Raw genomic sequence first — 14,288 nt, 5'->3', positions numbered from 1 at the left:
GACTCGGAGTGCGAGCTGTGCGCTTGATGGATGGAGCCGGGTGCCTTTTACACATATTCAAAGAATGACAGCGGGAAAGAAGCCAAGGTGGGTGCCTTCTGTGTTTGCTTTGATCAAAATTTTTTTTTATTTCCCATATTTCCCCCCTTTTCTTACTTTTTTTTTTTTTTATTCCCCATATATGCCATTTTTTAGGTAAACACACCCACATCTACAATACTAAAACTGTTATTTTTCACGTGTTGCAATTCTACTTAAACGTACCATTCTCGATAAGACAAATAGTTTATTTTTTTTATCGTGCAGGCCATTTTTATTTAAACATGCCACACTTACGAGACTAAAATAATTACTGTTTTATGGCTAATTATTATTATTATTATTATCATTATTATTTATGGCTAATAATTATTGTTTATGGCTAAACACACATTTAAAGGGGCACATCCTGACCTTAGTGTTGTCATCCCTAATTATTCCTTCATTTTCCCAGCAAATTAGAAAAAGGAAGAGTGGAATGAGAGTTCCGTGTATCTAAAATTCCTGTACTTTGCCCACTTCCATAAAATATTGTATTATTTCTTTTAAGACTAAATGAAAATAACTATCGTCTAACTGTTCCATCCGTGGAAACAGTCAAGGTCAGGTTGGACGGGGCTCTGAGCGACCTGGTCCAGTTGAAGATGTCCCTGACCGTGGTGGGGGGGTTGGACTGGAGGGACCTTCAAAGGTCTGTTCCAACCCCAAACATTCCCTGATTCTCTGATTGGAAGGGGTCAAGGTCAAGTTGGTTGGAGCTTGGAGCGACCCCACCTACTGGGAGATGTCCCTGACCATGGGGGGGGGTGGGTTGGACTGGGTGGACCTTCCAAGGTTCCTTCCAACCAACCCAAGCCATTCGCTGATTCTATGGTTGGAAGGGGTCAAGATGAGGTTGGGTGGGGCTTGGAGCGACCCCACCTACTGGAAGATGTCCCTGACCATGGTGGGGGGGTGGGTTTGGACTGGGTGGACCTTCCAAGGTTCCTTCCAACCAACCCAAGCCATTCGCTGATTCTATGGTTGGAAGGGGTCAAGATGAGGTTGGGTGGGGCTTGGAGCGACCCCACCTACTGGAAGATGTCCCCGACCACGGCGGGGGGTGGGTTGGGCCAGATGGACCTTCCAAGGTCCCTTCCAACCCCACCCATTCTCTGATTCGCTGATTCTCTGAAGGGTCTGTGGCCTGAGGACCAGTGTTCGTGGCAACGGCGGGGTTAAAAGAAGGATTTTGCCCAACGGGGGATGGCCGAGCATTTTCCCGACGTGCCGTCTGCTGGTTTGAGGAGAATGCAGAGGATCCGGGGGCTGAGACAGCACGGGCGCACGTTAGCTGGACACCGGACACGGAGGAAGGAGCCGATGGCAGTCCCACCACAGAGCGCAGCAGGTCGGTGGGTGCCGTATCCCCTTGATCAGCCAATCCATCAGCAGCGGCCGCGTCACCGCGGCGTCACAATGGGTCTGTGACGTGGCTGCCGGGGGGGTATAAAAGGAGCCGCGGGGGTGGTGGGTCCTGCACCCTGGAGGGACGTCCGTAGGACGAACGCAGGGATGAGCTCCTACAGGTTGTTGCCTCTAAGGAGCGCTCCGCCGGCATGAGACAGACCAAGATGAACTTCTGGGACGGGATGGAGCACGCCTTCATGATGCCCAGCGTCACCGCTGAAGGTACAGCCGTCCGCAGCCGCCGCCGGAGCGTTGCGATGACCAACGGTTGCGGCGTTGCGTGTGGGCGAGGCTCGGCGCTGCAGCCATCTCAGGGCCGTCTCCGTTTGGGACCGGGGACGGTGATGAGAGGGTGGATCCGCCACCGCACCACGGCTCGGGGGTTGTTGGAGGGTTGCGAGCCGGCGGACATGAAGCGCGACCCGATTTTCCTTTCTTTTCCAGAGCGAACAGCCATCTGGGACGCCGTGGCCGGCTACATTCAAGAACATCTCTTGCTGCACAAGGTGGGGAGTCCCCATGACCCTGCAGTTACTCTTCCCCTCCTCCAAAAGCAGGAAACCCATCCCAAAAATCCCACTGATGGAAAAACAGGGCTTGTGCAAGGGTGGTAGAGCCTCTGGTAGGTGGTACGGTGCCGCAGGGCTGATCCCGGTGGCTGGAGACCCTTGGGCTGCTTCCCAAAGTTCTCCCCGCTGTCCCAGCAGCAGGAGCGGGCAGGATCCAACCTTGAAGCACCATCCCTGGACAGGGCCACCTCCAACTCTTCCGTCCGGCCAGTCGTCACCCTTCAACCCTTCCCTCCTTTCCCGTTTGCAGGGAGTCCGGATTCCCACGCTCGGCTCCTTCGATACTGTCCCTAAACAGATCCAGGTTGGAGACGAGGCTGTCATTATCCAGCAGCCCGTCTTTCACCTGGCCAGGAATCTTGTGAATGCCCACAACCTGACGGACAACAAAGCCTACCTGCCTGGTAAGACGGCAGATTAAACCCTTGGTTGGCTGCGCGGCCATCGCATCCCTTCCCTGGGTCTGAGACGCTTCTCTAAAGCAACTCCCCCTCTGCAGACCAGGGCCAAAAATGTTTTTTGGGGGGTTTTTTTGGGCAATGCAATGATGGCAATATGCCTGCAGAAGGGTCACTGGGTAAGCGTCTCCATCCCTCTTGTGGTTTTTCCAGGAAACAAAGAGCTGGAGGCCCTTAAATACGCCACGGTGGCTGCAGCCACCTGTGTGTCCCGGCAGAAAGCGGAGAGCTGCATCCAAGGCACCTTATCCCTGCTCTCCTACTGCCTGGGGAAAGGGGAGAACGTCGCCCTTGCCCTGAGGGACATTGGGGTGTTGCTCATTGAAGGCAGGAGGGTGCAAATGAAGTTCTACTACAACTTCCTGGAGATGTTGTCCGGGAAGGAAAACTTGGGAAAAGCTATTTTCAAGGTGAGCATTTTGGTTTCTCCGTGGCGCGGGCAGGCCCACGGCGCTGTCCCGGCACTGCTTGCACGTGGCCCATCAGGACGTGGGCAGCCACTCGGTCCAGACGAGAGTTACGGTCCTACCAACTCTGGCTGCCTTGAGCTCCTCTGATATTGAGTGCCTCGGCCACGCCAAAGATGTTTTACCGTCTTTGGGGTCTTCCAATATTGAGTGCCTCAACCATGCCGAGGACATCCTACCGTCTTTGGGCTCCTCTCTTGCAGGTCCCCCAGCTGCTGGCCATGGTGGTGTCCCCAGTGGTACCCGTGGCCAGCCTGAGCTCCTCTGGCCGCGTCATCATCTTTCCCGAGTGAGTACGTTGGCGGCTGTAGCTGCTGTTTGATGCGTTTGCTCCTTGTGACCATGGGTGTCCTCCCACGGGGACACCAGGCAGCGACTGTCATTGATGTCCCCACGTCGTAGTCGCTCCCGTCGGGCAGATCTGATGGGAAAGACAGACGAATTTAGGCAACGCTTTTTTCCCACGGTGGCCTGGACTTCTTTGCCGGGGGACTCCATTTCCCAGGACTCTCCTTGGGGATGGGGCATGGTAGATTTGGGAAACACACGGTAGACTTGGGTAAACAATGGCCTTTACGGCAATGCCAAAATCTGCCCATGAGCAGGCGATCACGGCAAAGGCTGGTGATGCTCTGGGTCATGACAGCGGCTTCTCCTTGTTTCCAGGTTTGAAATGGAGTTTGTGCCCAAACTACTGGCCAGGGATCTTCTCAAGACCTTGAGACAAGGCCCCGGGGAGGACAAGAACATGAGAAGAGACGGCTGGTCACCTTTTGGACAAGGCAGGAAAGGTAAAGCAGCTCCCAGCTCCTTTCCATAGCGCGGGCAACCAAATTCTGTCGTTTGACGGGGCAATCACCAGCGTTGAGTGTCAAAAGGCTCCAACTTGTGCCAAAGCTTCACGCCAGCTCGGCACAGCCTTTTGTCCTAACGACTCGTTAGCTTCACCAAAATGGAGGATGGTGATCCAAGGCCCCCCTCCTCCCCACCAAGCAATGTCCCCCCCAAAAAGAGTCCCTGTCACCTCCCCGGCATCACCCAGCTCCTTGTTCCCAAACCTGGAGCTGATGATGCAGTCGGAAAATTAGGTTGGAAATGGGGAATGGGGGCAAGACCCGGTGTCAGGGAGGGTGCGAGGCTACGATGGTGGCTGCGAGGGGAGCAGAACGTCCCTCTTCAATATTTTGGGAAGAGGCCTGAGCACCCCTGGGTGTCAGCGGGGCTGACAGTGTCCCAGCGATGCTCTTCTGACGAGATCTCTTTCCTGCTTCCAGTGGGATCTCCTGGTTTTCCCTTTCCTGTTAGTCCAGACTCCACTAATACTGAAATACCGCGGTTCTGGGAAATCATGGCGCCGAGGAAGAGGAAGAAGTCGCGGGTCAGGTGAGGTTGGAGGCTCAGGGCTGGTGTCTGCATGGGGTCGTTTTGCCCGGAGAGGTGGTCGATGCCCCATCCCTGGAAATATTCAAGGTCAGGTTGGACGGGGCTCTGAGCGACCTGGTCCAGTTGAAGATGTCCCTGACCGTGGTGGGGGGGTTGGACTGGAGGGACCTTCAAAGGTCTGTTCCAACCCCAAACATTCTCTGATTCTCTGATTGGAAGGAGTCAAGGTCAGGTTGGTTGGAGCTTGGAGCGACCCCACCTACTGGGAGATGTCCCTGACCATGGTGGGGGGGTGGGTTGGACTAGATGGACCTTTAAAGGTCCCTTCCAATCCCGACTCCTCTCTGATTCTATGATTTTCTGACCCAGCAAGAGCCCATTCCCCAGCCCCAAACACTCGCCCTTCATCGCTGCCCAACATCCCACCGGAGGGGTGGGACGGGGATGGTGGGAACCCCCCCATCTCACAAGCCTGGATCTTCTCCAGCACTTCAGAAGAGCCTCAGTGGGGCCTGGGGACACGGGGACCGCCGTGTGTCGGCCGAGGGTCCCGGCTCAGGGGGTATCCTTGGCTGAGCGGCCCCAAACCCATCGTGTCCTTCCAGGCAGCGGTCAGAGATCCCAAAGGGCTCCTCTGCCAAAAAGCAGCCGGTGACCAGCCGTCCGAAGGGCAAAGCCGTGCTCAAAGGCCAAATGTCAAAGCAGAGCCAAGTGCAGGCATTGCCTCAGAGCTACGGAGAAGAAGGAATAGTGGATCAAATCCTCGCTGAAACGGCAGCGAGGAAGAAGGTGAAAGCCAAGCCCTCCCGTCCTCGGGGAGCCTTGACCTTCGAAACACCGGTAATAGCCATATTATCGACAACGAGCTCTGAGGCCAGCCTGCTCTAGAAGCCCACCTACGAGGTGCTCAGACGGCCGTCACCAAGACCAGAACGGCCAAAATAGTGACGTTTAGGCTTGAGAAATTCTGGCCAGTGCTGGAATAACCTCAGAAGGCGGTATTAGAGACCCGGAGCTCTGAGGCCAGCCTGCTTGAGGTGTCCCTCGATGAACGTCTCTTGGTTTGATCCAACTGATGGGCGAGGGGACCAGCAAAACGCGATGCTCTCCTCGACCGGAGAGGCCCTGGCTGGAATGATCAGGAAAAAAGAGGAATAAAAACCCACAGAGACGTTGCAGAAGAGTGTTGGCTTTTTTTAATTATGAACGAGGGGGAGAAGGGGTTTTACAGTTGGCCATGGCTCCAGGATTAGCCCAGCGTGGTCCTGGAAGCTGAGGGGGGGCCATCTGCAGGACCTTCCCTTGGGAATCTTTTCCATGGCCGCTATGGAAAGGAATCTGCTTTTTTTTTTGGGCAAGGGAGGGCAACCGGGGCCTTTGGAACGATGCGGTGAAGATCTGAACATCCCTGGAAGGGAAAGGGGAAGGATGCGAGTGCAGCCGGGGAGACATGGAGGGCACCTGAGCTTTCACCCAGCGCCATAAGGGAGCAGGGAAGGAGAGAAAGCAAGGCTGAGCCCAGCTCTGCTGGGCTGGACTTTATACTTCCACTTGCGGTAGAGCCAGGGCTCTCTACTGTCCCATTTATCTCCCAGTTTATCTGATTTATACCCTATTTATATCCAATTTATATCTCTATTTATGAAATCCTTCAAGGAGGTGCCCTGTTTGGCCATCCCATGGGCCACCCGCGCCGCCAGAAGGTCCATCTCCAGTCCCAGCCCTATGGCACGCGTGTCTCCTGTTCTCCTTGCCCAAATCCATCATATTCAATCCCGCAATCCAACCGGCCTCACAGAAACCTTTGGCTTAGGACCGTCCCCTTCCAGGACCACGTTGGGCTGATTTCAAAGCCGTGGTGGCGCAGGGGAATTATTAAGTCAGCGTTATAGGGTTAACGAAAAGGTTTTATTAAACAATTCCGACTTAAACTTCTGGAGAAATTCAGTTTGCAACTGATCAGCCAGCACTGCCTGAGCTATAGTGGGTGAATAAGTATATAATATAGTAGTGAGCAGCTTATTGGCTGTTCAAAGTAAATTCCATCTCATCCCAGAAAAAAAGGGAATTTTCTTTTATCCTCCTGCAGCAGCACCATAAATAACATGTTTTTGGGCGGGTTTTTTACATCAAGTACTGCCATCCAGGGGCGAGTGGCTGCTTGGCAGGTGGCGGTTCATGCAGCAATATCCGCAAGAGGAGCGATGTCTGCATTTAACTTTCTAGCATCTATGATTAAGCGCCATCTCCCGTCTGGTTTTTTTATCGGCCACGCTGGAGAATTATCCAGGGAGCACGTTTGGGAGAGAATTTGTCTTTTTGCTAGGGCAGTTATACCCGCCGCAATATTGATTTATGATTGACGATGCCACGCATCAATTCTGCCCAGGCTGGGAGGGGGCGGAGGTTGGGTTGGCCATCTTGACCCTCCCGAGTGTTATTTTTGTCTTATTTCCTCCCTTTTTTTTTTTTTTTTTTGCAATGAGATATGGTTTTAAGACAGCAAGGGCTCCCCTTACCAGCAGTCTTATGGCTTGAGGGTCTACAGGGGCAGTGGAAAGTTCACTTAATGGTCTTACTGGTACAGCAGTGGGCTCCCCGCTGCCATCCCAAGGGTCTTTGCCCCCCACCCAATACGCCACTCGGCACGTGGTAGAGCGCGGTTCGGCGTTAGGGGCTGCTCCCTCGGTCAAGGACGCTCCTGGTCCTCAAAAGCCGTCCGCTTTGTCTTGGCCTAAGTCAATGCGGTCGTCTCCAGTGACGGAGATGCGCCACATCGCTGTCTTGTCCCTGCGGATTGGCCACTTGAAGGGGATCCTGTGGCATGGTCTTTACGGTATTTCTCCGGTTGCCTCCCTGGGGTCCGGCAGATACCTCAGGTTTAATAATAAAATTATTACAATTCGTCTAATTCATTCTCCTGGCTAAGTTCTTGTTCGGGGTCCTCCCAAATAATCTCCATCCCCATCTTCCAAAGAGGGCTCACTCCGTGCCGCCGTAGATCGTCAGCGATCGAATCCGCCATCCTGCCGGCTACGCCGATGAGGTGAATTATTGAGAGAAGCCATCGTCGGCAGGGTTAACTAAAGGGGTTTTATTAATGATTAAGCGACGATCAAAGGCTAATGAAGTGATGATTGAATGAAAATTAAACGCTAATCAAATGGTGATTAGGCAATAATTGAATGGTAATTAAACAGTGATTTGACAATGATTTACGTGATAATTGAGATGATGATTTAGAAGATAATTTAGACGGTGGTCAAACACTCGACTACTTACTACGCTTAATTAAGCCAAAGCTGCATATGTAAATGTTGCTATCACACAATATCGTTTTAGATCTAATATAAAAAGTCACTCACCCCGTCGCGGATATCGGATGCCGGCTAAGGCGTCTCTCAACCTCGGGGGGTGACCTTGGGAGACGTCCTTGCTCAAGGGGAGATGACCGCCGTGCAGTGTGGGGTCTGGGGGGGCTCCAGGGGGAGGGTTGGGTGGTAGAAGAAGCGCAGAGCCCCGGTGTCGGTGGGGTGAAGGGGCTACCAAGGGACGGGTGGGGGGTGGCCACCAACAGCTTTCAGTCCCGGCCACTCAGGTGTGGGAGGGGTCGCTGGGTCCGGGCTGATGGCCCCCCCAGGATTAATGACCCATCATTGCTGGTTCACCAGCGTGATGAGCCCTCACGGTTAACGACTTTGAGCGTGAGGGGCCCAAGGATTGATGGGACCCTGGGGTTTATCACCCTAAGGTTAACCACCCCAAGGTGGGATGTTCTCCCAGGGCTGACCACCCCAAAGGGTGATGGAACTCTGGGATGAACCATCTTTGGTTGTTGCAACCCATGGGTGAGCACCCCGGGGGGGGGCCTTAAGGGCCAGGAAATTGCGATGAGCTCCTTCTGGCCCCCCCCACGGCACCCCTACATCCCCTGGGATCATCCCAGTTGGACAGGACCCCAGGAGGTCCAACGTGGGGACGGCACTTGGGGACACAAGGGCTTGAGAAGCTGGGGTCCCCAGATGCCTGGGGACATGGGGAGGGGGACAACGGGGTCTCCCGGATGCCTGGATCCCCTGGGAAGGGGTTGGGGTGCTCCTAGACCCAGCGCCGCAAACGGGTGACACCCACCCAGACCCCCCCACCCCCTTCCCTTCCTCCAGCCTCACCTCATCCGTCTGTCCATCCTCTGGTACCCAACACCCTCCATCCATCCCTGCATCTGTCCATCTGTCCCTCCGTCCCCTCGTTCCTCCATCCCCGTCCTCATCCCTCCGTCTGTCCCTCTGTCCCTCCGTCTGTCCCCTCATCCCTCCAGGCAGGAGCCAGCTGTCACATCATGTCCCCAAAAAGGGCTCACGGTGTCCCCACGGGGCCTCGTCGTGTCCCCAAAGGCCGTTAGGTCACCACGGCCGTGACGGTTGTCCTCATGATGCCACCAGTCACGCTGGTCACTGTGGCTGTGCTGTCCCCGTGACTCTGCGGGTGACAATCCCTATGACCACAACCGCGGGGATGACGGTCCCCACGGCAGCACCGATGGCCAAGCTGGCGGCCATCCCCATGGTGGCCATGGCCAGCGGCCTTGACCACGCTGGTGACCAACCCTATGACCACGCTGGTGGCCACGATCACACGACTGACCATTCCCACGGCCACGACTGTAGCCGTCCCCACGACCACACCAGTAGCCGTCCCCATGACTTCTGGTGGCCGTGACCACACGGGTGACCATCTCCACGCTGCCCATCCCTACGACCACGACAGGTGACCGTCCCCACAGCGGCGAGCCCCCCAGTCGCCATCCCCACGGGTGACGGTGACGCCGAGGGACGAGCGGAGCCGGGTGCCGTAGCCAAGGAACCGGGTTTTATTCTGCTGCGGTTAAACAAGTGCCCGAGCCCCGGGGCGGGAGGGAGGGGGGGCCCTGGGGACACCGGGGGACCCCGGAGAGGACACCGGGGCCACCCGGACACCGGGATCCCCCCCACCACCGGGGATATATATATATATTCATATTTATAGTTGCAGTGGTCCTCGTCACCCCCCGAAACACCCCCACCCCTGGGTGCTGCCCCACCCCCGCACCGGATTTAGGGTGAAACGAGGCATTTCTGGCAGTGTGGGGGGCCCCCCCCCCCCCCGCCGCCGGCCGCCACCCGCCTCCGGATTGGGGGCGGATCGGGGGCGGGGGTGTGGGGGGGGGGCAGCCCCGGGTGGGGGAGCGGGGGTGTGGGGGGGGGCCCCCCACGGCCCCCCCCCCCTCAGTCGTCGATACAGATGACTTCGCCCCCGCGCGGCTCCTTCTTCTCCGGCCCTTCGGCCTCGCGCTCCCGTTTCACCAGCACTGGGGGGCCGTTGGCGGCGGCTGCGGGGTGGGGGGGAAGGACCCAGGTGTTTGGGGTGGGGGCTCCAGACACCCACCCCCCCACTGACACCCCCCCAGGGACCCACACATCCGGGGCACCCCCCTCCCTGGGACCCAGGCACCCTTCTCTGATAGAGCCATGCACCCAGGGACCCCCCACCCATGGACCCAGGCATCCGGGACACCCCCCCCCACTCCAGGACCCAGGCATCCTGACCCCCCACCCAAGGACCCAGGTGCCCTGGGACACCCCCTTCGTGGCACCCAGGTGTCCGGGACCCCCCCCGTACTCAAGGACTCAGGTGTCCAGACCCCCCACCCAAGAACCCAGGCATCTGGAACCCCCCCACCCCAGGGACTCAGGCATCCAGACCCCCCACCCAAGGACCCAGGTGCCCTGGGACACCCCCCCACCCACGGACCCAGGTGTCGGGGTGTCCCCCCACCCATCCGGGTGCTCACCGGTGATGAAGGAGCCAGGCGGCATCTGGCTGTAGTTGGCCCCTCCAGGGGGGAGGGCTCCGGCCGGGGGGGTCCCAAAGGTGCCCCCATAGCTCTGGGGGGTGGCATAGGGCCCCGGCGGGAAGGTCTGGAGAGATGGGGACACTGCTGTCACCCCCCTCCCCGCCCCGCCTGCTGCCACCAGGATGGGGGGAGGCGCTTCCGGAAAGGTCCGGATGGGGCTCCCCGAGGTGGGTGTCCCCACGGGAGGGACACCCCCGCGTGTCCCCAGGGCTGAGGGTGCTCCCAAGACGGGGATGTCCCCAAGAGGGTGGCCCTGGGGCAGGGTGTCCCCAGTCTGGGTCCCCAAGGCAGGCAGGTAAGGGTCCCCTAGGTGGGGGGGGGGGGTCTCCCATGGAAGGGAAGGTCCCCAGGGAAGGGATGTCCCCAGGGTGAGGAGTGCCCCCAAGGTGAAGGATGTCCCCCAAAATGGGGGGGGATTGTCTCCCCAAGGCAAGGGATGTCCCCAAAGCGAGAGGTGTCCACAAGGAAAAGGTGTCCCCAAGACAGGATGTCCGCAGGGTGGGATATCCTTAAAGTGAGGGATGTCCCCAAGCTGGGGGGGGGGGATATGCCCAAGAAAGGGATGTCCCCAAGCAAAAGATGTCCCCAAGATACAAAACGTCCCCAAAGCGAGGCACGTCCCCAGGACGGGACGTCCCCAGGGCGAAGGCCATCCCCACGGTGAGGAAAGGATGTCCCCAAGGCGGGGGGAACGTCCCCAAGGCGGGGTGGGGGCTGTGACTTACGGGCGGGGGGTGGCTCTCGGTGCCCTTGCTGGCGAGGCGGCTGAGGATGCTGCGCTCCGACATCTGGAGGCGGGCGGCGATGGGGGGGATGCGGGAGAGGGTGGCGGGGAGGCGGGTGACGTCCGCCTTCATGTCGCTCAGCAGCTCCTCCAGTTGGTTCAGCACTGGCACCGGGGGGAGAGAGAGAGAGAGAGAAAGAGGGGCGGGGGGGGCCCGTCAGCGCCAGGGGGCCGCCCCGCGCCTACTCACAACTTACTCATAGGTTACTCCTAGGTTACTCAGAGGCTACTGGAAGGGGGTGGCGGGGTGGAGATACTCACGTGAGAACAGGGAGTGGGGTGGGGAGAGGGAGGGGAAGCCTGAGAGCTACTCAAGGGATACTCGGGGCAGGGGGGGGGGGGATGCACCTACTCGGGGGATGCACCGGCGGGGAGTGGGGGCATGCTCCAGGGTGGGAGGACTCCGAGGTACTCTGGGTATGAGCCTTGAGTACTCTGGGTGTACTCCTTACGCACTCCAGGCATACTCCTTACACACACTGGAGATACTCGGGTTATACTATTTACTCTGAGTATATTCTCTAGACACACTGGAGATACTTCAGGTTTACTCTTTACACTCTGGGTATACTCCTTAGACACACCAGAGATACTCTGGGTGTACTACTCACACGCTCTGGGCATACTCCTTAGACACACCAGAGATACTCTGGGTATGTTCCTTGGACCCTGTGGGTATACTCCTTAGACACACCAGAGATACTCTGGGCGTACTCCTCACATACTCGAGGTCTACAGTCTAGACACACTGGAGCTACTCTGGGTACGCTCTATTAGAGACACCAGAGATACTCCAAGCTTAGGCACTTGAGGGTCTACGCTGTAGCTACACTGGAGATACTCCAGACATACTCCTTAAACACCCCAGGATACTCTCTAGACACACCAGAGCTATTCCAGGTATAATGTTTAGCGACACCTGAGATACTCTGGGGATACTCCTTAGTCACTCTGGGCATGATCTGTAGATACACCAGAGATACTTTGGGTATGCTCCTTAGCCACTCTGGATACACTCTTTAAGCACTCCGGAGATACTCTGGATATACTCCTTAGACACACTAAAGATACCCCAGGTATACTCCTTGGATACACCAGAAATACTCCAGATCCATGCTATAGCCACCCCAGAGGTACTCTGGGCATCCTCATCACTTGCTCCTGCTCAGGGCTAAGAGGCTGCAGCCACATCACCGATACTCTGGGGATACTCGTTACACAGCCCCTGAGTTCCTCCGGGCCCCAGAGATCCTCTGCACAGATCCATCAGCCTACACCAATGATACTCACTGCTTACTCCAGTGATACTGCTGGCAAAGACATTACAGACACCAGAGATACTCTGGGCTATACTCAGCACATTCCTCTGGAGTACTCCGGGCTTACTCATTAAATAGACCAGAGATACTCCGGGCATACACCAGAAGTACTCTGGGAAAACACTGCCCATACCCCAGGGATACTCCAGGCAAAGCCGTGACATGCAAGCAGGGAGACCCCGTCCGTACATCAGCATTACTCCAGGCTTACTCATTACATGCACCAGGGCTACTCTGGCCACCGGGATACTCAGAATATACTCCTTCCATGCCCCCCAAATACTCTGGGTAAATACATTACATACTCCAGAAGTACACGGGACATACTAGTGACATACTCCAGAGTTACACTACAGACACTCAGCAGATACATCTTAGCGCAAAGCGACAGAGGCACCCGCCTGCTCCTCACGCACCCCGGAGCCCCGTGGCCGCCCTACATCCGCACCCCGCCTTACTCCGAGCTTACTCCAGGTTTACTCACACCCCAAAAACCCCTCAGGGACCTTCCAGCAGCTGCCCCGCCACCCCCCTGCACCCTTCTCCCCCCCCCTCCGGCCGCCAGAAAGCACACGCAGAGCAAGGATACACCGGGAGCCGGTTGGGAGGAGAACCCCACTTTAATGATTGAGAGCGCGGTACAGAGGTGCGAGGCGCTACACGGGGCGTCCGCGCCGGGCGCGCCGGCCCACCCGCCTCTTACCCTTGTGCAGGACGGCGTTCGCGGGCTTGTTGCCCGCCAGCGACTCCTTGGACAAGTGCTGGTGGCTCTCGGCCAGGCACTCGACCTCGGCGAAGCGGGTGTTGAGGGCCATGGCGGGGTGGCTCGGGTCTTGCGTCATGTTCAGGTAGGCGGCGCGCCGGAGCTGCTCCTCGATCACCAGCGCCTGCTCCAGTAGCTGGGGGGGGGGGGGGGGCGGGAGGGGAGCGGAAAGGGAGAAGGGTGGCGGAGGGGACCCAGGCGTCCGGGCACCCAGCTCTGACCTCACCCATCGCTTAGAGCACCCAGGCGCCCGACTCTGAAGGCGTCCACGCACCCGACTCTGACCTCACGCCCCAACGAGGCCCAGAACGTGTCCAGGCGTCCATGCGCCCAACTCTGACCTCACCCATCGCTTAGAGCACCCGGGCAACCGGGCACCCAGCTCTGACCTCACACCCCAACGAGGCCCGGAGAGGACCGAGGTGTCCATGCACCCAACTCTGACCTCACACCCCAACAAGGCCAAGGAAGGACCCAGGCGTCCGGGCACCCAACTCTGACCTCACACCGCAACAACGCCCAGAGAGGACCCAGGCATCTGGGCACCCAACTCTGACCTCACACCGCAACAACGCCCAGAGAGGACCCAGGCATCCGCGCACCCAACTATGACCTCACACCTCAACTAGGCCCAGGAAGGACCCAGGTATCCGGCCACACAACTCTGACCTCATACCCCAACAAGGCCCAGGAAGGACTCAAGTGTCCAGGCACCGAACGCTGACCTCACACCCAAAAAAGGCCCAGAGAGGACCCAGACACCCGCGCACCCAACTCTGACCTCGCACCCCAACAAGGCCCGGAGAGCACCCAGGCATCCGGACACCCGCCTATGACCTCACCAGTCACTTAGAGGACGCAGGCATGCAGGCACCCGACTCTGACCTCACACCCCAACAAGGCCAAGGAAGGACCCGGGTGTCCAGGCACCCAACTCTGACCTCACCCATCGCTTAGAGCACCCGGGCAACCGGGCACCCGACTCTGACCTCACACCCCGACAAGGCCAAGGATGACCCAGGCGTCCGCGCACCCGACTCTGACCTCACGTTGTGACCTCACGCCCCAACAGAGCCCAGAGGTGACCCAGGCGTCCGGGCACCCATCGCTGACCTCACCCCCCACCCTCCCCCCTCGCCAGCCTCTTGCACGAGGCCCCTCATT

The 14,288-nt window shown here is 57.9% G+C and overlaps 2 protein-coding genes across 3 annotated transcripts in view; one reads left to right on the top strand and one right to left on the bottom strand.

Moving 5' to 3' along the window:
• LOC128149849 (coiled-coil domain-containing protein 81-like) lies at positions 1 to 5,681 on the top strand. 2 transcript variants are annotated; one of them, XM_052805328.1, is made up of 10 exons: positions 1 to 87; positions 1,216 to 1,429; positions 1,623 to 1,710; positions 1,933 to 1,994; positions 2,308 to 2,461; positions 2,669 to 2,925; positions 3,186 to 3,271; positions 3,649 to 3,773; positions 4,257 to 4,365; positions 4,971 to 5,681. In XM_052805328.1, the coding sequence occupies exons 3-10, from the start codon at positions 1,638 to 1,640 to the stop codon at positions 5,251 to 5,253; spliced, it is 1,149 nt and encodes a 382-aa protein (XP_052661288.1). In that variant the 5' UTR covers positions 1 to 87; positions 1,216 to 1,429; positions 1,623 to 1,637; the 3' UTR covers positions 5,254 to 5,681. The 2 variants fall into 2 exon arrangements, 1 of the variants encoding a protein (XP_052661288.1); XR_008237876.1 differs by lacking the exons at positions 1 to 87; positions 4,971 to 5,681 and adding an exon at positions 4,598 to 4,963 and having other exon boundaries at positions 4,257 to 4,457.
• A 3,531-nt stretch (positions 5,682 to 9,212) lies between these two features.
• CHD3 (chromodomain helicase DNA binding protein 3) overlaps positions 9,213 to 14,288 on the bottom strand; it is a gene marked incomplete at its 5' end in the record, with an annotated part of 37,530 nt that continues 32,454 nt past the window's right edge. Inside the window, 4 exon segments of the mRNA XM_052806580.1 lie at positions 9,213 to 9,733; positions 10,196 to 10,322; positions 10,984 to 11,147; positions 13,065 to 13,260. Coding sequence (XP_052662540.1) covers positions 9,630 to 9,733; positions 10,196 to 10,322; positions 10,984 to 11,147; positions 13,065 to 13,260 — 591 coding nt within the window.

The sequence above is a fragment of the Harpia harpyja genome, chromosome 13 (genome assembly GCF_026419915.1).
Source record: "Harpia harpyja isolate bHarHar1 chromosome 13, bHarHar1 primary haplotype, whole genome shotgun sequence".
NCBI lineage: Eukaryota > Metazoa > Chordata > Aves > Accipitriformes > Accipitridae > Harpia > Harpia harpyja.
Note: the sequence above shows the minus strand (reverse complement) of the source record. Positions and strands in the feature narration are given on the sequence as shown.

Bases quoted from the DNA above. Each gene is read 5' to 3' on its own strand.
- LOC128149849 (XM_052805328.1), top strand. From the start codon at position 1,638: ATGAGACAGACCAAGATGAACTTCTGGGACGGGATGGAGCACGCCTTC. The intron at 1,995-2,307 runs GTGGGGAGTCCC...TCCCGTTTGCAG, and splicing joins AACATCTCTTGCTGCACAAG to GGAGTCCGGATTCCCACGCT. The intron at 3,272-3,648 runs GTGAGTACGTTG...CCTTGTTTCCAG, and splicing joins CGCGTCATCATCTTTCCCGA to GTTTGAAATGGAGTTTGTGC.